The sequence below is a fragment of the Papio anubis genome, chromosome 13 (genome assembly GCF_008728515.1).
Source record: "Papio anubis isolate 15944 chromosome 13, Panubis1.0, whole genome shotgun sequence".
NCBI classification, from domain to species: domain Eukaryota; kingdom Metazoa; phylum Chordata; class Mammalia; order Primates; family Cercopithecidae; genus Papio; species Papio anubis.
In genome coordinates, this window is record NC_044988.1 from 32,776,288 (window position 1) to 32,797,641 (window position 21,354).

A 21,354-nucleotide genomic window follows, 5' to 3' on the forward strand; every position below is an offset into this window, starting at 1 on the left:
CCTCTGTACACTAATCTCAGAACTATGGTCCTTGCTATGGTCTTCTCACAATTATTCCACACAGGGTGCAGTATCAGTGCTTTTTAAAAGATGCCAGTGACCCTTTAGTGAGTACTTAACATACACCTGGAACTGTGCCACATCATCTGTGCCTTTATCTCGTTGCATATGAGATGAGATGCCTGCTGCAAGATGAAGAAATGGGCTCAGAGCAGTGGAGTTTAGGGACTTGCTTTGGGGACTCCAAAGTACAAAGTAGAGAACAAGGTCTGCCTGATGCTAAAGCTTGTGCCCTTTCTTGGTGCCTCCTGGGAGAAAAGAAAAAGCAACAGGTCACCACCCTTCACTAAAACACACAAACACACACACCACTATTCTCCAAGGAGGAATAGTACTCTAGATCTGAGAAAGAACAGTCTTGAGAGGTTTTGAAATCCCAGTGACTGTGTGTGTGTGTGTGTGTGTGTGTGTGTGTGTGTGAGAGAGAGAGAGAGAGAGAGAGATAAAGCCAACAGGAGAAGAGCTGAGGCAGAAATCCACTTTCAAAAGTGTATGTGCCCAATTCATGCTTTATTACAAACTGGGAAATAATGATAGGGGACCTATGGTTTCCCCCAATGTCTTGTGCAGACACAGAGCTCTGCTGCTCAGATCTCCAGCTACATGGATTGTGGTTCATTGATGGTGTTAATTCTTTCAGGGTCCACCTCAGCTTTCCAGCTCCCGGGAAGGACCCTACTCAATGAATGAGCAAGACAGTGATAGCAAAGACACACTCCTCTCAGGGTGGGCTTCTGCAGGGAGTGGTATGACAGCCTAGCTGTTTCTACCCAGCATGGAACTCTTCTACTGCGTGACAGCAATGTTTGCTCTACAGCATCCCAGTGGGCTGGCCTCTGTTTGGATGGCATCACAGTCTGATAGCGCCCTCTGCCTAATCCAGCTTTTGCTCTGTTCTTTTTGGTGGTGTAACTCTCCAATGAACCTTTTACACTCCCAACTCTGTCTCAGCATCTGCTTTCTGGCTAACCCAACCTTCTGCAGAGTCTTGTACTTCACAGATAACCAAAATAAAACACTAATGCCAAGCCACTAGAATATAATATGTATGGGTTTTTTTCTGAATAGTCTCCAGCACCTAGAATGGTCATTGACACATGTTGGGTATGGAGTTCACTAAACAATTGTCAAATGAATGAATGAAATCCAAACAAATGTTGGCATTTGCTCATGTTGGGATCAGCTGAGTCTAAATAGTTCTTCTTCCATCACCCTCTATTTCATTACCACCTTCTCCTGTCACACCAACATCCAGTCCCCTTTTTATCCTCTTTCCTTTCTTTCCCTTCCTCAATTCCTGAGAATTTATATCAGGCACAGTGCTACGTGCTCAGAACACCTTCTGCAGTTCTTCCAAACCACCATCTCATCTCCTTTTCAGCTTCTCTTTTTTCTTTTTCTCAGGAAGCGAGGGGCCATTTACAGCCACCATTTCCACCCATCAGGAGCAAATACTGACTCATCCTCTACTCCCATCCTTTTCAGAGTAGGAGATGGGCTCTACTCCCATCCTCCTGGGAGTAGGGGAAGTTCCCAAAGAGCATCCTAAGTAATTCTAAAGAGCACTGCTGGCCTAACAAGGTGCTTTAAACCTTTAAAATTGTCTGCTAGGTATCAGGCATCCTATTAGGTACTCTGCCCACATTCTCTTTTTAAAAAATTGCAGTAAAATAAACATACCATAACATTTACCATTTTAACCATTTTGAATAGCACAATTCAGTGCTTCTACGTATATTCATAATTTTGTGCACATATCGCTACTATCCATCTCCAGAACTTTTTCATCTTCTCACACACTGTGTTTATTTTCAATAACAACTTTCTATTCCTCTTTCCCCACAGCCCCTGCTAATCACTGTTCTTCTTTCTGTCTCTATGTACTTGACTATCCTAGTTACCTCATATAAGAGGAATCATGCTCTGTCCTTTTGAATATCTCTTTTGTGTCTGACTTATTTCAGCACAATATCTTTGAGGTTTATCCATGTGTTAGCATGTGTCAGAATTTCCCTCTTTTTAAAGGCTGAATACTATTCCATTTTATGTATATATCCTATTTTTTTATGCGCTCATCTGTTCCTTGGCATTTAGGTTATTTCCACTTTTTGGATATTGTGAATAATGCTCCTATGAACACTGATGTACTTGTATCTGAGTCCTTCCTTTCAATTCTTTAGAATTAAGAGTAGAATTGCTGAATCATATTGTAATTATGTTTAACTATTTTTAGGAATTGCTCAACTCTTTCCATGTTACTAACAAGGTGCTTTTTGGAAATAGGGCTCCCTGGTCAACACACAGCATCCTCTGATTCCCTCTTGGAGAGTTACAATGCACATTGGCACAGTAAAGGATATGAGAGGTCCTGAAGCAAAGACACCTATGTAACTTTAACCGGCCATTTCCCAAATTAATGTGATTGTGAAACCCTTTGTGCAGAGTAACTGGTAATATACAAGTCCCTGCTGGTTTGGGAAACAATGCTTTAAGCTCAGCAGGCCTACATAGGAAGGACTGTGACCTAGGGCCAGTGGGTCGTGGAAATATTACTCAGAGGAGACAGAGATGGGATTACCTCCAACCCTCCAACTAGCCTGCTGGGTGGCTTTCCTTCTCTTGGCAGCTCTGCACATGCTGTGTTCTCTACCTGTTCTACCTTTCCTCTGCTTCTTTGCTTCTTGAAGTTCCACTTACGTTTCAGGACAAGCTCAGGCATTCTTGCTCCCCTTCCTTCAGGGAACTCTGACCCTGCTCTCCTATCTCCCCAGACAGGAATTAGGAGCTCCTCTTCTACTGAACCCTTATTATACAGTGTGGCCCTGTTAAATTGCCTGCTTCTTCTGCTGTATCAAATGTGGTCAGCCTCAGTTTGCAACTTTAGTTCGTATAAATAATCACCTGGAGAGTTTATTAAAAATGCAGATGACTCCATTTCACTGAAATTCCAACTCAGTATCTTGGTGGTGCGCATTCAGTAGCAGCTCCAGAATGTGCATTTTTAACAAGCCTCAGGCAATATTCTCAGGCGGATGATTCTTGTGATCCCCTTTAGCTCTGTGAGGATAACAGTCAATTCTCCCCTGTTTGTCTGACACATAGTAGGCATGAAACAATGGTGAATGAGTGAGCAAAGGAACAAATGAATGATGAGTGAATGAATGAAATAATCTATTTCCTCCTCTGAAAAATGATGAGCTTGGACCAGATGTCCTCCAAGCTTTTATTGGCTTAAACTTCATGTGATTTAGGTTATTTTTACCAAAAATTCTACACTCTTGGCAGCTTTAATAACAGAACCATATACAATACACAAACTCAAGCACATGAAACAACCAGGGAGACATGCTGAAGAGGATTTAGTCTAAGCTAATATCCAATCAATGACCCAGGACTCATGAATAACCATTATTTTTGAAACTAGTAATGTCATCACAGGCTAGAGACACAAAGAGGGGCATACACTCGTGCCATGTGAATTCAGTCTCATTCTCTCCTGTGTGAGTAGCCAACGGGCATGCCATCAGGGATGAAAAATCCCTAGGTTTGGGAATTAGAGAGCTATGCATTATGGGAAACCAGGGTCCAGGGAGCGGTTTAGGGTGTTTAACTGCCTTCCTGTGGCTTGGAGGGGACACACTGTTAGCACCGTCAGGGCCCCCTGACTCTTCTATGGTCACTTGTCAGTGGAGTCATTGAATATAAAACCCTTGACTCTTTTCCGTGAGAACCCTGCAGGTTTTGAGAGGCAGCTTTGGCTTCTCACAAGAGCTGTGGCCCAAGAAAAATGAAGTCTCCCATTACTTACAACCTCTCAGCATTTCTGAGGAAAAAGGTTGGCGGTGGCTGCCAAGATCCAGCAAATATTTGGTTAGCTTGGAAAGAATGGGTGCTCATTTTCCAATTCTCACAGATTTCTTTATGCCCAGTTCTTTTTATTAAAAACTTTAAATCCAGAGATAAAGTCGAATGGCACTGCAGGCTCTAAGCATTCATCTGTATCCCAGGGAGCAGAACCCAGGATCTAAACAAAGAAAAGTTTAATCAATAGAATTCATGAATTCCCTCTAGGAATAGGACCCAACGTAGCAGAAGAATAAGCACAGGGGCTCCTATCCATGGTTTTCTATTAGTGGATATTTCTGGGAAGGACTTTGGAGAATACCCTTTCAACTGACCAGGGTCAGCAAACTATGGCCCATGGGCCAAATCCTGCCTGCTGCCTTTTTAGTTTTGTATTTTTGTACAGCCTGTTGAGAATTTTTTTTTCACTTTTGTATAGAGTTGAAAAAAATCAAAAGAGTATTTCACAAATATCTGAAAATTAGATGAAATTCAAATTTGTGTTTGTAAATAAAGTTTTATTGGAACACAGCCACATCCATTTGTTTGCATAATATATACGGCTGTTCTTGAACTACAGTGGCAGAGTTGAGTAGCTGAGACACGAGACCACATAGCCCTCAAAGCCTAAAATGTGTGCTATCTGGCCCTTTGTAGAAAAAGTTTGCAGAGCCCTCGAATAGGAAATGTAAGAGTTGCCTCTCACTATTATTTGAACTAAAAACTGTAAGATATATATGCACAGTTAACTAATCATAAATCAAACACTTGTATAAACTCACACTTGAGTCAAGAAATAAAACATTGTCCATCAATCAGCACCCAGAAGTCTTCCATGTGTTCTTTCTCCTCCACTAGAGCTATGAGCCTTTGTGACATTTTCCTTGCTGTTCTTTGTACTTCTACCACCTAAACTCTGTGAGTTTTGCCTGTTTTCAAACTGTATATAAACAGAATAACACTGTATATTTGCCTTTGCATCTGTTTCTTTCTCTCAAATTTGTGAGACTCGACTCTGAGTTGTGTGTGGCTATCGTCCTGTCATTTCCTCTGTTGTCACTTCCATGGCATTTCACTATGTTACTTAGGCAAGTTTCGTTTGTTCATTTTACTGTTAGTGGACAGTTGGATCATTTCTTGTTTGGGGCTATGGTGAATAACACTGCCATAAACATCTCGTACTTGGGCCATCATTGATTTAAGAGTCTTTCAAAAGTAGTGGAATTGCGGGGCTGTAGGCTATGCAGACTTTCAACTCTACCACTTAATGCCAAATTTTTCTTGGAAGAGGCTGAACAAAATCACATTCCCACCAGCCACCTCCTTTTAGGAAGCTGAGGAGCTCTTTGTATGTTATCAGCACTATTTCTACCTCCACAACCCTGGACCTAATGGTGCCTGCTCTCTGACCTTCAGGGACCAGACATGACCTTCGTCCCTTCCACTTTGTATCTTCTCTTAAAATAATTCTGAAGTCTTAAAAAAAAAAAGTAGCAAGGAAACAGTCACCTTTCTAAGATTGGTCCTTGAAATGTGATCTCTTCTGGATTCACATGCTTGGCTAGCAGGTAAACCAGGTGTGAGAAAATTCTGACACCATCCCCCGACAGATGGGAGCTGAGAAAGCTAGCTCATCACAGTCAATGGGGCAGGTGGTATTATAAAGCATGCACAGTGGACAGGATGAGGAAACCAAGGAAATGGTACCTGCCCCTTTCTCCAGGGAATCAGATTATATGATCAGGGTATCAGATCATGGGAAGCTGATGCTTGTGTCTTTCTCTGAACGGTTTTGGGAAAACAGGGCTGAAAAGACCCCCTCCTCCAAATGTCAGTTTGCTGAAACCCCAGCACTGGGAGTACCAAGCACTAGAGGCATTTCTGAAGCATGATGTAGCGCTACTTTGAAAAGGCACAAATAAACCCCAAATCCTAGCACACATTTATCCAGTTTGTGAAGCGGATTAATAGAATAACCAATAAAACATGTATAAAAGCTTTAATTAAATCTGATGAAATAAAACTTCATGTTTTATTTATGGACACTCCCAACATGTAAAGGATTCAGGGAGACATTCATTTTTACTGCCATTTCGTCCTCATATCTATAATTAAATCCAGGCTGCAGCTCTGGCCCAAAGCAATGCGGCATTTTAAAGCTGGACTTGAACATTCCCTCCCCCATCATCTGCCTTTAATTTTAATTACCATTCCCAGTATGTAGGAGGCTGATGGTAAAACAAAACAAAATAATCAAACAAACAAACAAACAATGATGGTTGCCATCGTGTTTTAAAGCGACAGGCTGAAGGAGGCTTTTAGGCAGGAGGGTGTCTCCTCTATTTCCAGTTTTATTCTGTACCAAGTGCACAATCCCTTCATTTTACTTTTGACATAAAAAAAGGACTTCATGAACAAGACAAAATAACTTATGATTATATGAAACATAACTGTGACAAATCACAAAACTATACATATTAATAGAAAAAAGTGTACCTAATTCTTTAAAAGATTTATGACAATAAGCACCAGATGTGCCTCTAGAGTAAAATCGGCCCCATATCCAGTATGATATATGCAGTTCATTTCTCTACGTGAGTGTATATAACCATGTACAAGAGTCTGTGTGATTTATGGAAAACAGATTTCCACTTTTTTCCCCCAAAGTGCTTTATGTCAGCAACATTACACAGGATACTTTGCTGTCTGTACAAAATAAATCTCTTCTTTTTTACACTCACTATTTCTCCAATGAGTTTTTTTTTTTTTTTTTTTTTTGCTTCATCTGTTGCACAAAAAAAAAAAAAAGTTACCGCAGAAATTCCATACCACTAACAAAAAGTGCTATTTAAAAATGCTTCTATAAAATGACATGGCCAACAGAGTCAAATAAAATACCGAATAATTAAACTGAACATGTACAGTCGCTATTCCCAATACTTCAAGGCAACCGGAAAGTCAGGGTTCTCGGATGAGGGAGTTGAATTTATCCTTGCTCAAAATTGGTTTTAGGGTGCTACTGTGCTTGATGGCTGGTAATTTAGAAACAACTGAACAAAGCCAACACTCTGTTATCAGTGGTAACTCTGCTGTGATCTACTAAAGACCTTATTTTTTTCTACTTTATTATTGCTTATGTAATTTGAGGGAGACGTGGGTACTGGGAGATACCCCACAGGACCAGTAAATATTTAAATAATATTTAACAGCTGATCAGAGGCTAAATTATAACTGACACTTTGATGCAGTTTCGTTAGGGAATTAAGACAATGCAGCCAGTGAACTATCTCTAGGCAGACTGATTTTTTTTAATGCAATAGGATAATTGTCTTTGTGCTGTGTGTTTTCACAAGCACTAGTTTTTTGTTTTGTTTCTGTTTTTAAGGGGAATGACAATCTCTGTTTGGATGTTTATGAAAATGGCTGCATATCAAGACTTAAAAAACCAGGACATGAAAGGGAATGATTTTTTCTAAGCTTCCACTTGTACTACTGCAAAAATACTGATGAAAGTATATATAAATCTTCTGCAGTGTGAAAGTAAGCAAGGGACAAATTTTAAGGTCAGGAAAGACTCTAGAATCTAAGCATAGTGTGTAGTCTGGAAGGCATCTGAACGTGTCCTATCCTGAGGCCACAATCTCAAGCCTGCAACTATCAGGAAAGACCCACGGTGCAGGAAGCAGGGCTGCACTGGGTCCTGCTGCCTGCACGCTCTCTCTGAGATGCAAATGTCCCTCAGGGGCTCCACAATGATTTCCTGCTGAGGAAGGAGGGCTGCAGGTGCCTCTACTGCTTAGGCCCTCTATAGAGTCCCTCTAGCCCCCGTGAGGTAAGAAAGGGGCAGGGCTACTGTGAGAGGCCACCGGAAGACTGGAGCCTGGTTCACAAGCAGCTCCTCTTAAAGAGGGAGGTAATGTCCATGGTTTCTAAAGTTCAGTTTCTGTTTTGTCCTCCTTCCCCCTTTCTACTTTAAATTACATAAAGCCAAAAGGCAGGACTGACAATGTCAACTGCAATAACAACCTTGCCTTTTCATCTTTTTTCTCATTGTACAAATGAAATGAAATGTATTTTGCGTTCCTTGTAAAGGCTTCCCTATTTAAGTATGAATAGATGGTCTCTCTGAAGATAGCAGAGTTTTTCTTTCTTTCCAGAGTATGACAAAGGACGCATGAGGGATGCTACCAGCTGTGAGCATGCATACGTTAGGCCACTTGCTTAGGCCAAGTGACACGACCCACAAAGCTGCAAGAAGGGTGGTACTTTACAAGCAGCCTTGGAGTTCACTTGTAAAGGAAGCCTGATGTGCATCTTTTGTAAAGCAGAGCTGGTTTTTCTAAAGTGGCTAACTCACCTCTTTTGCAGACTTTGACGTCTACATGAAAGCTTTTCTTAGAATATAGTCCACTACTCAGAGAAACTAGATTGACCAAGTGCACTGTGAAAACGAAACCCATATTTGGTTCCTCATTCACCTCATTCTACTACATGCTGGAATGAACTCTGGAATCAGGTAGAATACTTCTGATTGTGGGACTGTGGAGGGAGACTGGAAGGACCTGTCAATATACAAACTGTCACAGAATCCCATCTAACATCAAGCTGTTTTAGTTGTCTTGTTGAAGATTGTAATGATCTCAGTTTGACAAATGGCATTGTTTCACTTTTGTTCAGAAAAACATTTTTAAAAAGTGAGAAAAAATACTTGAAATATGATTGTACCAGAATGTTAGAACTTACTGTATCTTTGGGACTGGCCAATTTTTATAGCTGATGCCCTAGGACTTGGGATCTGCAAGAGGTGTCACAGAAAATGACTTCCTATTTAGGCTTGATATTTTCGACCAAATGCTCTGGGAAAGTTCCAGGCCTTCAAACCTGGAACTCAGAAAAAGAATTGCTTCTTTCTGTAGACTTTTTGAGAACTGTCACCTCTTCCTTCCCAAGATGATCAGACAATGGCGGCTGGGAGGGGTACCTGAATGACAGTCAGGAAGAGGGTAAGAGGGATGCAAAAGGAGGGTGGAGAGAAGTATAGGGAAGAGACAGACAGATGAGTGGATATCCTGAAAAACGTTAGTAAAATCTGTGCACTGGAAGTCAAGCATCACTAGGTTTGGTTTTCCAAGGGAAGCCGGCACACGACTCAGTCTGTCCCGGTTCTCACATCTGGCACTTCTCTGGGCACAGCACCAGAGTGGAGGCAATGGGTAAACCAGTCAAACAGTGTTTTTCTTTGAACAAAGTCTTTGAGGTGGAGTCACTAAACAGTCAACCCAGGAAGGTTCCAGCTACAGGACTGTTGGTGCAGGAGGTGCCCACTCCATTTCCCTCAGGTAGCCTTTGCTAACTGCAAAACTAACATGCCAGAGGTGGGGCCAGGCGGAACCACAGGTGTGCAAAATGTCTATAGCTGGGGTGATTACAATAATAATGATTTCCATCCAAAGAACAGACATTTACATATTTTTTTTCATTTTAAAGTATGTATAAATAACAAGTCTTTAAAATGCAAAAACAAAGATAGGCTGCTGGCATATAAAACCTTACTCTGCTACTGAAGAAACACCGAGAAGCAACTGGTTAGCATGCGGCTAAGAGAAAAGGGAAACCCAGGGAGTTTCTAAGAGTTGAGACCACACTATGCTTTGGACATGGATTTCCCTTGTTGTGCCTGGCTTTGCATCAGGAGCAGTGAGGGCGAGGATTAGGTGAGGCAGGTCACTATGCCTCTGGTAATTGAGGTCTTTTTCCCTGTTTGGAGTTTTCAGACAGGGTCATCCCCATACTACATTTTCACATGCACATCATTTCATTGGTGTCCTTTAAGTGTTGACAGCCAGGAAGTAACAGGTATCCAGTAGAGTGAGGCTCTAAATTCCCTTTGAAAAGATAGTCCTGCTGGTCACCTAGTCCAGGAAACCCAGAGAGAAAAAGGAGCAACTGCAATGATTCCTGCAAAGCTAACTCTGCCATTCAGTCCTGCCTTCCGAAAGAACATCAGTAACTCTGCAGGTCCCGCTGATTGGGCTGACATCCTTCCTCATGCAGTCTGTGAGAGTACGAAAACAAAAGGTAGCAAGCAACATCAAGGTCCTGGGTGTGCAGGAGTGGCCAAGAGAGCTTTTAGCCTTCGGTGTAGACAGAGGAGAGCTGGCTGGGACAGCGGTCCACAGCGCTGATCTGCAAGAAGGTGGCGTCTTCAGCCCCACCGCGGAGAGACTCCCCAAAAAGGCTCGAGGAACTCGAAGGTAAATCATACACTGGAAGAGAAAGAACACAGTAAGTCAGCAACTCCTGCCCCATGCCACACCCACTGGAAGTGCATTCCAGTAATGCAGCTCAGCAAGTGAGGACTGGGAGCTAAGGAGGCAACCACGCCACCCTGGGCCCTACAGTGAGTCTCTGTTTTCCACGACCTTAGTGAGGGAGGAGGCCGACTTGCAGGCAGCTGGCTAAAATATGACCACACAAAAGACAGGCTGAGAAGAAGTAAAAGAAAAGTGTTCCAGGGAAGGCTGGGGGTGGCCTCAGAAAAGAGATGGTGTTAAAGTTGAGTCATAAAGAGAATGGAATTCTCACAGATGAAGAAATATGGAAAGAACATTCCAGAAGGAGGAAACAAAGAGCAAAGACAGAGAGGGAGAGGCATGTGGGGTCAAGGGTGCTGGCAAAGCTCAGGTGAAGAGTATGTAGGGAAAAATGTGTGTGGGCAGGTGTGGAGAGCTGGATCAGGCCTAACTCATGGGGGCTTTGAATGCAATGCTGGAGAATCGAATTTATTCTCTAGGCAATTGGAAACTATTTAATATATTTGAGCAGAAAAGAGGCATATTTTATCCTTCATTTTGGGGAGGCAATGTTCATAGTAGTAGGGAGGGAAGAATGGTAAAGATAAGGAATCAGGTCAGGGAGACTTACTAGAAGGTTATGGCCATAGTCTGGGAGAGACATGATGGCTCCTGCACCAGGGCGGTGGAAGAAGAGGGGCTGAAGGAGGGCTGAAGAGGAAGGTGAAGATATGAGACATTTCAGGGGTCATTCAACAGGATTTGATGCAGTCACGTGCTTGGTCAAGTCCAGCCCAGGTCAGTCACAGGCAGCCCACCTGGTCTCTCCTGTCAGTTCACAGGATTTTCTAAGTCACAGACAACCAACACACCTGTAATGCCCGAGTGAGTCGAGAAGGCTCTGTGGAAAACATCAAAACCGGACTGGCCCATGGATGTAGGGACCAGGCAGTCCTCAAAGGAAGGCACCACACTGCAGGAGCTGACAGGCGGCACAGTTCTCTGGGAATCGGGATAATGTGGGGGGCAGAACGTCTGCAGCTGCCCATAAAATCCTGAAATACAAGCATGGCATTGAGCTCCTATAGGCACAAGTTCCACAGATCATTCCAACCCAGCTAGAACCTCACTCAGCCTGGCTTCATATGACAAATGCCTTTAACTCTTAAGGCCACTTGTAAAATCTTCCAAGCAAACATTTGGAATGCACTGTTGGGCTGAAGCTCTTCTACCTTAGAGGGATTTCCAAGCTGGTTAGTGTGTAACATTTTTATTATGTGCTTTAGTATCTGAAGTGGGAAGCCTTCTTACCTTCCCTAGACTCTCTGAAGAGTCCTGGACATTGAAGGCCTGACCTTCAGGGGAGGTTTCTACCCCAGATTCTCCCACTGACATTTAAATGCATCTTCTTTAACTTCCTTTATCCTATATTTTCTTCTGTTTACACACTGGTTAAAATCTTGCAGAATGCTCTTAAAAAGACCCACTTAAAAATGCATCCATCTATCTGTCTTTCCAATAGAGAAATACATGCACATTTAGATCTTATTATCCTGGCTAGGTAGACAGTATTCCATAGTTGGATGTACTTAACTATTACTATTGTTGATCTTTGCAGTAAATGGAAAAACTGGAAGTGAATAATGTTATGAAAATGTTAGAAAATAAAAATGAAATACAAATAAAACTCCAAAAAAGGAAAAATATGAGAAAAGAGTAATATTTGAAAATAATCATCAACCTTTTGATAATTTTATTTCATCTATTCCTTTCAATTTTTTTCCATTCAATGTAGTTTTCCTTGGGGTCCTATGTGGTTCTTTTCTATGATCCTCCATTCCTTTCATGATGGCTGGCTTACTTTTTTCTTCTTTCTCCTTGCCTCATAATACATTTAAGTCAACAGATTATTTTCTTGGAGCGTAATATGCTTTTGAAAATATAATAATGAAATCCTAGTTCCATACTTTATTGGAGGGAGAGTTGTGGCTCTGCTGTTAACTCTCTACATTTCATTGTGTCTGTCTCCTCAACTGTAAAATGTGAATGTCATTGTCTACTTCAGCAGGCTATTGTGAAGATTAAGTGAGTCATTGGATAAGGAAGTCCATCTGTAACATTTTAAAGTACTTTATAAATGTCAGTTATTATTGATATCACTATTCTGGTTTTGATGAAAAAAAGGGATTAATAGAGAAAGTACCCCGGGATTTTTTCCACAAACACTAAATAATGGAGAACGCAGAACAAACCCATGGACTTTGGACCCTTAATCCTGTGTGCCTTCCTCTACTAGAACTGCTTCTTCTTGAGACTGGAAAGCTTCATCCCTTATTAAAGAAATGAACCACCTATCAAAAGAGAGGGGAGGTGCTATTTGAGTTTCTTCTTAGCTCTCTTTAAGTAAAACCAGGGTGAACTGATACATCCAACGTACTATGCTCTCAACCCTTCTCATTTCCCATTAGGACCCACAATGTAGACTGTGTAACTGCTCAGATCACCCTTGCTGGGACGCTGGGAGGCCTATTCTATGGTTGTTATGAATATTGCCAAAGAATGTGTGCTTAACCGTCCATAAAGACACATACTGGCCTTCTAGGAGTCTGTGATCCAAGATAGATCAAATGCAGATTTATGGATAGGGCACATTCATAGTGGAAAACAAAATGATAATATCCTTTATAAGCAGACTAGAGTGCACTTTATATAGAATCAACAGAAAAATCCACATAAGGTTTGGAAGAAGATTAAATGCTTGTTGTTAGTATAGACAAGGAAAATACCTAAGGAAATTCCACATCAGGCCAGAAGAAGAAAGAATGGAAAACTATTGTCTCTTTTCCTTTTGATCCCCAAAGGCATGGTTTCAATAGACAGGCAGGCAAAGGACCCAAACAGACCACTCATAAATACTCATATAATTGATCATCCAACATGAGCAAACTGTAAACTCTCAAGCCCACAAAGAAACACAAATGAAAACAATGATAAAATGTCACATTCTACCTATCACATTGGCAAAGATTTCTAAAAATCATTCTCAATGCTGAAGTGTCAATGAAGAAGGCATTTCTATGTAGTGTTGTTGACACTGCAAGAGTGTACAAGCCTTTTGGAAAACAGTTTGACAACCTGTATTTAGAACCCTAAAAGTGTTCAGGCTATTAGATTAAGGAAATTCACTTCTGATAAAGTATCCTGAAAATATATTCTGAAGAACATTAAGAAATTCTGCACAGGGACAGTGGTTGCAGTGCTAGTGATCAAAATAGAAAACTGAAGAGTCAAAATGGCCAACCACAAGGCAATGTCTAAGCAAACAGTGGTACATTTATGTGATGGGAATTTTAAATAGGTATTAAAACAATATTTATAATGAGCTTTTAACAACATGGAAAGACCATTATAAGGTTTATGTTTCAAAAAGCAAGATACAAAATTGAATATGAAGCCTAGGATCAGTTGTATGGATGCCTATGTTACAGAATAAAGATGGCAAGTTACCATATCTATAGTTGTCTTTGGGTACTTTTTTTTTTTTGGCCTTTATATTTTTTCTGAATTTTAGCAATAGTGAAGAGCAAGTACTCTGGATCCTGGGGTTCAAATCCTAGCTCAACTAGTTACCAACTGTGTAGTCTTGGCAAATTACTTAGCTTCTCGGTGCCTCAGTTTTCCAATTTATAAAATGAGGTTAATGATAGTAATTACATCATACTGAGTTATAAAGATTAAATGAGTTAATATTTACATATTATGTAATATAATTTTATAATTAACATTTATGTAATATATAATTTAATAATATAAATTACATAGTATATATGTTCGCTAAATAAAAAATAAAATTATTTTATAATGACAATGTAGTTCTTAAAAATAAAAGTTTATTGAGGGAAATAAAATTTCCAAAAATAACAAGGAAGTTATTTAACAATAACCAATCTAAGAAAGGACAAAGCAGCAGGTATGTGGCACACCCCCTGTTTCCAGGGGGAATCTTGAACAGTTTTGGCCTTTTGAACACCTAAGCTGTATACCTCTTCTTGCTCATGGCTCCTCAATCCTGTGCTAATTGACACACAGACTAATTTCTTCATTCACCCTACTGGGGGCTCCAAACAGCAACATGTCTGAGTGGTTTGAGGGAACTTGGAATGTGGAGATGTATGGTTTCGGTAGTTCCTTGGCCTGATCTTGACTTTGGTACCTGGAGGCCAGGTAACGGCAAATATGGCATACCCATGAGGAGGAAAACGTTATCATAAACCACCATGGCTGGTCTACTAGAATGTAATGTCTCCTGAGCAAAAGAGACAATATTTGCTATCTATACCCTTATGCAAGCTCTCCTCATATTTGTCACCCATAAATTTCCTGATAGCCCTCCTCAGTATAATATCACCCTTCCAAGAAAAGAAGATATTTTTTCACTAAACTCCCACAACTTCACAAATAGGGACATTAATCATTCAGGGACAATGATAGAGACTTTCACTGACCTTTTGTGAAAACCAATTTATTCTCCCTTTCCTATCTTCTCTCCTATTTCTAAGAGGGAACAGAAGTGTCACATGCTTCAGTCTATATTCAAGTGTTGTGATATATATGAGTATAAAAGGTTTGTGATGTGGCAAAATACACCTGGGAAAGTTAAGTATCAAATCCAACATTCTGGGCTTCATCTCCTAGTCTGGATCTGAGTGAGGAGGGCAGAGTAGACTCTCATTCCTGCCTGTGGGTGTCTTGGCTGACACAGGAAACTGTCAAAACCAGAATGGCCCCACAAGCATGTTTTATCACTCTAACAGCCAACTCAAGAAAAGAAAATCCTCTTTATTAAATCTCTCCCTCCAAGTAGCCAGTTACTAGAGATGCCAAATACACTGGTGTGGATGGTTGCGGTCACTCAAAGAGTTTTCACATATTCTCTTCCCAGTGCTATTTTCACAAAACTAACAATTTTTTTTTTTTTTTTTAATTCCGTTAGGGTCTTACCACACACACAAACCCAGAGAAGGCCTAACTCATTTTCTGATGAATGGCTCTTGTATTCCAGTGGTTGGATTTCATGTAGCATATTTGGAAAGAACACTACTTCTCGGACCCAAAGCAAAATGAGGCAAGATGTTAACACATTTTGTGGGCATAAAACCCGAGAGTGGTGGCAAGGTCAGCCAATCTGTCCGTCAGTCAAAAGTGGCTATCAAGTGCTGGTTAGGGTGCTATTGCTGAAACCAAAGAAATAGAAGACAACATCCTTGTCTTTGAGGACTGATAATATAGTTGGAGTGAGAACACATGCATTTGTAATAGCATAAGAACATATACATAAATATAAGTTGGCAATAAATATTAGTTTTTATTATACATTTAATTACAGAATCACCCCTCTACTTTAAAAGTTATTTTGCCTTCATGGAGGAGGGGAGGAACTTGCAGATAAATGTATTCTACCTAAACTGCAGTTTCCAAAGGTCAAGGAGAATCATTCTTCCTCCTCTAAGTTTTGGGAAGTTTTTTTTTTCCCCCTTCTAAAAACAAACTTTTTTTTAAATTATAAGAATATTTGAGGCTAATTATAAAGTAGAACGTGCAGACTAGTATAAACAAAGAAGGCAAAAATTATTTTTTATTTCCATGATTCAGAATATACACACAAAACTGAAATGTTCTATATATTTATCTTCTGTTTTTGCCTCTAATATCATGTATGAATTTCTTCACATGCATTCATTCTTAGAAAGCTTTTTCTTTTTCTTTTAGTCACGGAGTAACCAGTGTCTCTGTGATGATAGGTTAAAGAGTTCACAGTCCCTTTTGCTAATGATGATAAAGCAGCCCCATGAAGCTTTGGATTTCCTTCCCAAAGTAGAAAGGGAGTGGGGAAGTTAGAGGAGAAAGGCATTACATGACTAAATATGATAATAGAAGGATACCCTCTAGGGCCATGCTGTCCAAGAGAACTTTCCATGATGATGAAAATGCTCTTTATCTGTGCTGTCCAGTGCAGTAGCTACATGTGGTTATCACATCACATTTCAGCCACTTGAAATGTGGCTAGTGTGACTGAAGAACTGACTTTAAAATTTTATTGAATTTTAATTAATTCAAATTTAAATAGCCACTCATGGCTACTGTACCTGACAGCACAGCTCTAGGGCAATCTGAATTCCCAGGTCTAGCCAACTTTGTTTCAAGAGTAATTCTGATTAAATTCTTGAAAGAAAAACACATGACCCACCCCAAGTTTAAATAAAGCAACATAACTAATCTTAGGCTCCTGGCCTTCAAGATAGAAAGTATATTAGATTTTTTAATACATCTATCTCTTCCTTGCAAATTTGTCACTTCAATCTTTGTGGAAGGAACCAGAATATAAATACATTAATAAGTAAAGAATGGTCCCTCAACTCTCAACCCCTCAAGAAGCTGAGGAATGTTTTAGGCTAAACTGCGAGGGCACTCCAACCCTCCTAGAGGTACTGTGTTCCCTTCTGGAAGCAGCAGGAGGAGAAAGAAATGTGTCACCCACTTTCTTCACTTCAGATTGCAGGCCTAGCTCTCCATGCGCACCAGGGTGGCGATGTGCCCTTGTGGTCTCCATTTTCCTACCATCTGATGGTGGAGTATCAACACAGAAGGCTCTACCCAACTGTTGAGGAACATGGATGGTGATTAATACCATCAGCGTACACCTCGTCAAGGGGATAAGTCATGATCTGTGTACTTAGTGGGTTTGTCTATGCAGCAGATGGCCTTGCAAAACAAAATGCTTGTTTTCCTTTACAGTGAGGCTGGGGAACCACCACCAAACTGTGGGCACTAGGAAAAGTGCTACATGGATAACACTCAGAATCGAGACGGCCCCTTCCCTGCTGTAGGCTCAGCCTGGACCATGATGACAACTCATAGGTCCAAAAGGTCCACATACGACAACAGGAACCCCTCAAAAACATCAGGAAGGTTCCCCAGAACTTCCCCCGCCAGAGTGTGACCTAATCAGTCTTGGCAGGATCCTCTAGGAGACTCCTTGGAAACAATGCTGGGGGGTTCCAAGACCCCTTGATATGTCAGTTGGGAAAACCCTTTAACTCCATGTGATGCAGACTGTATCAATTCAGGGATCCAGGCCATGCTATAGTTTTTCAGCCACTACCCAAATCTCAGGAGTCATCTATTCCTTTGACTTTTCAGAAGAAACAGTGACTAATGTGTGTGCTTGCCTTTGCTGCAATCATTGTAATTTTGCAAAATGAGGGTGTTAACAGTATCTACTTGCAAGGTAACCACAAAGACTACAGAGGATTAACATAGACCATCCAGTGTAAAGTGCTGGGCATGTGCCTGACACATAGTTCACATTCTATAACTGTTACTTTTACTTTTTGCTTTTTCTGTTCTAATAACATAAGCATTTCAATTTCTACGTATTCATTTACTTGACAACTATTTACCAAGCACTTATTCAAGTGTTGGGGATATAGTGGTACATAAACCACATTCCATGCCTTTTTGGAGCCTGCATTTTAATGAGAAAGAAAGAAAAACATATAAATGAGAAATCAGGTAACATAATTTCATACTACATATGACAACAAAAAGAAAATTTTCTTTAATGGATACATAGAGATGCAATTCTCTTTTCCAGAATGCATTCAAGATAGGAAGAATGAAACGGAACAAATAAGGAAGTTTTGACTGTGGTTCCCTTTGTTTGGCCCTGTCTGTTGATGGCAGGTATAGTCAGGAGGTCACCCCACAGCTCTGCTGAGAACCAGCCCTGGCAGAGCAGATTTCCTGCCATTGGTGCTAAGCAGTTTGTGCCTGGGTAGAAGAATAAGCAGATATCAGTGGCAGAGGCAGAGTTGGCAGTCCCTCAGTTTCTTGGTCGTATGGCTGTTTGCTAGCCAAGTGGAAGGAAGGATGTATATTTATGAGCTTTACAGCTCTAATTATTTTTCCGCACAGACTATAATTTTGTGGGTTACTACTTTAGGAAGTGTAGCGATTTTGGCCCCAGTCATATGGTGGCTGCATATGCAAGGACATGGAGAAGTGTAAGTGATAAATAGGTGGGCTCAAACCAGGACCCCAAGGACAGGGACACAGAAGATGCATGACCTCACTCTCCTTGGCCTCCAGATTTCTTCTTTTCCAGCACTCTTTGTGGATTCTCCTACTCTTTTGGGGCCCTTGGCCTACTACCTTTGAATAATTCCTATAAACCAAGTCCAGGGAAAGAAGAGAGGAAAAGATAGTACATAATCAGTGAAGCCCCTAGGACAACTCATTCCTTGGTTTAGGGACAGTGGTGACATCCCCTAAGACCCAGCAAGACAAGAGCCATATGCTGATGGCCACACCAGGGTTGCTGTTTCCCCCAAATACTAGTGGCTCCACACTTCTACAACCAACTGCCAACATCTCACCACTGCTCATCACCATCCGCTTCCATACTTCTGCTGTTCCTCTTCTTCTTCCTCTCTGTGACCCTATGTTAAAGGACCATCTCAGCATTCTGCTTGTTAGTTAAGCCAGAGCAAATGAAGGACAACAAATCTGGATCTGGAGGACCCCAGCCTAATGTGCAAGTCTAGAAGTTCTGGTCACCTGGAAAAGAATTCACCCTATGCCTCTGGGCTGCTTTACAAGTTGGAATATTTGCACAGAAGAAGGATATTGTTGCTCAATTCACTTCAGGGTCACCAAGTCTCATATGTCACATCCACTGTAACCAAAGGCACTGACCTATGACAGGTCTGAAAAGGTGGCCATTTTCAAGAAGCACTGACTTACACTATAAGGCCCTTCACACTACTAAGAGGAATTGGACCATCTTTGGTTACACACCTATTGTAATGGTGAAAACTGAAAGTGGTAACACCAAATGCTGGCAAGGATGTGGAGCAATGGGAACTCTTTTGCTGCAAAATGGTACAACCACTTTAGAAGACAGGTTCGCAGTATCTTGCAAACCTAACCATATGCTTACCATAGGATTCAGCAATTGTGTCCTCTTGTATTTACCCAAAGGTTTTGAAAACTTATGTCCATACAAAACCCTCTGTATGGACGTTTATAGTAGCATTATTCATCACTGCCAAAACTTGGAAGCAACCGAGATTTCCTTCAGTAGGCAAAATGAATGAATAAACTGTAGTACATGCAGGCAATGGAATATTATTCGGCACTAAAAAGAAATGACCTATTAAGCCATGAAAAGACAAGGGGGAATTTAAATTTAAATGCATATTGCTAAGTGAAAGAAGCCAATCTGAAAAGGCTACATACTGCATGACTCCAACTATACAACATTCTGGAAAAGGCGAAACTATAGAGACAGTGTAAGTCCATGGTTTCCACAGTTTGTGGGGAGGGAGGGATGAGCACAGAGGTAGCGAAACTATTCTGTATGATGCTATCATGGTGGATAGATGCCATTATACATTTGTTAAAACTCATAGGCTGGTGGAGCTTGCAGTGAGCTGAGATCCAGCCACTGCACTCCAGCCTGGGCGACAGAGCGGGACTCTGTCTCAAAAAAAAGAAAAAAAAAAAAAACAACTCATAGGCTGTACAATACTAAGACTGACCCCTAATATAAGCTATGGACTTTGAGTGAAACTGATGTGTCACTGTAGGTTTATTGATTGTAACAAATGCACCACTCTGGTGTGGGATGTTGGTAGTGGCAGAGGTTGTGTGTGGAGGGGGCGGGGGGAGGAGTGTATATGGGAACTCCCTGTACGTTCCACTACATTTTGCTGTGAACCCAAAACTGCTCTAAAATAGTCTATTAAATAAGTGAGTGGGCATGTATCCCTTTATATTATGTATCTCTGTATTAGATGCTTTCCCCACCAAAATATGTATTCTATGAAGGCAGACACCTTGTCCAGTTTGTTAATTATTGTATCCATGGCACTGAGACTGGTACCTGGCATGTAGTAAGCATTCAATATATATTTGTTGACTGAATAAATGTAATTAAATCTTAGTTACTTTAATAAGAATTAAAATACAGGTGTTTTACTGATATGATATCTTTCTTCTTTCCATACACCCTAGTACTTAAGAGAGACCTACAGTTCTCAGCTCTCTGTGGAGCTGGCTCATCCCTGGCCAACCCACACTTTCTTCCTGCTGAGAAGATTCTTTGGTTTCACTCAGCCTTGGAGTGCAAAGTCAGAGGGTAGAATAAAGGAAGGTTTGCTGAATCCAGGGATTCTGCTTCCTGGTGAATGGAATGGGCATGGGAAAGCAGATGACAAAGACAACAGAAAGTATAAGAAGAACCCCTGCTAAAAATACACTTCCACACAGCCTAGGAGTGGGAGATTTACTTGGGTCAGTTAGGTGTTTCCCAGGGATTCAATGCTCCCTGTCCAGGTTAAAGCTCTCAATCACTCAATCATGGCAGTTATAAATTCCCCCAACCAACCACACTAAACAGTCTCTGAAAATACAAATTTTGATAGGAAAGAAAAAGATAAGGGACAGAGGATAAAGAAGATAAATGTCCTCACTCCCCTTGGCTCCCTTCATTTCTTCTCCAATGCTCGGGATGTTTGTGGAGCCCTTGCTCTCTGCGGACCCTTGACCTGATGCCTTGGAAAACCTTCTTTAATCCACGACAGAGCCAATGAGAAAAAAAGAACACATAGGTAAGTTTCTGAAAAAGCTCCTAGAGGCCATAAGAATACAGTCTTTGTGGTCGCATCTGCTCAGCCTAATTCTATACATTCAACCTTTGAATTCAGAGAAAGGCCCAGGGAATCATACACTCACTACCTACATGGTACCTTAATATTAGACTACCTTAAAAATTTCTTCTTAAGTAGCCTCCTGACATTTCTGTCCTGTAAGCAGGTACTTCAAACAAATGTTCCCATTTTAGACAATGAGATGGAAGCAGAGGAAATATTGAGTACCTTGCCTTTATAACCAATACTTTGTTTATATGATATCATGTCAAAAGGTGCAAAATTCATCCAATTATTCTAATATTTCTAAATATACAGATATTTGGAATTATTTGTGGATATAGCCTTTGTATTAAAACAAATGGGCAGCAGAATGAAAACAGCAATCATACAGTCTCCTACTAAGTCCAGAGCTTTCTCACTGGCAGGTTCCTTGCTTTGGCATTTTG

General features: G+C 40.9%; 1 protein-coding gene across 7 annotated transcripts in view; it reads right to left on the reverse strand.

Moving 5' to 3' along the window:
- Positions 1–5,906: 5,906 nt before the first annotated feature.
- The window catches only part of GLIS3 (GLIS family zinc finger 3), a 482,902-nt gene continuing 467,454 nt past the window's right edge, over positions 5,907–21,354 (reverse strand). For 4 of the 7 annotated variants that reach the window (XM_009188825.4, XM_031654203.1, XM_031654202.1 and 1 more), the window contains 2 exons: positions 11,069–11,251; positions 5,907–10,169 (listed from right to left, as the gene is read on the reverse strand). In XM_009188825.4, the coding sequence (XP_009187089.3) occupies positions 10,033–10,169; positions 11,069–11,251 (320 nt within the window). In that variant the 3' untranslated portion in view covers positions 5,907–10,032. Of the gene's footprint in view, positions 10,170–10,325; positions 11,252–19,685; positions 20,824–21,354 lie in introns of those variants that run through there. The other 3 variants (XM_009188829.4, XR_004177861.1, XM_031654205.1) reach the window with 3 other exon arrangements.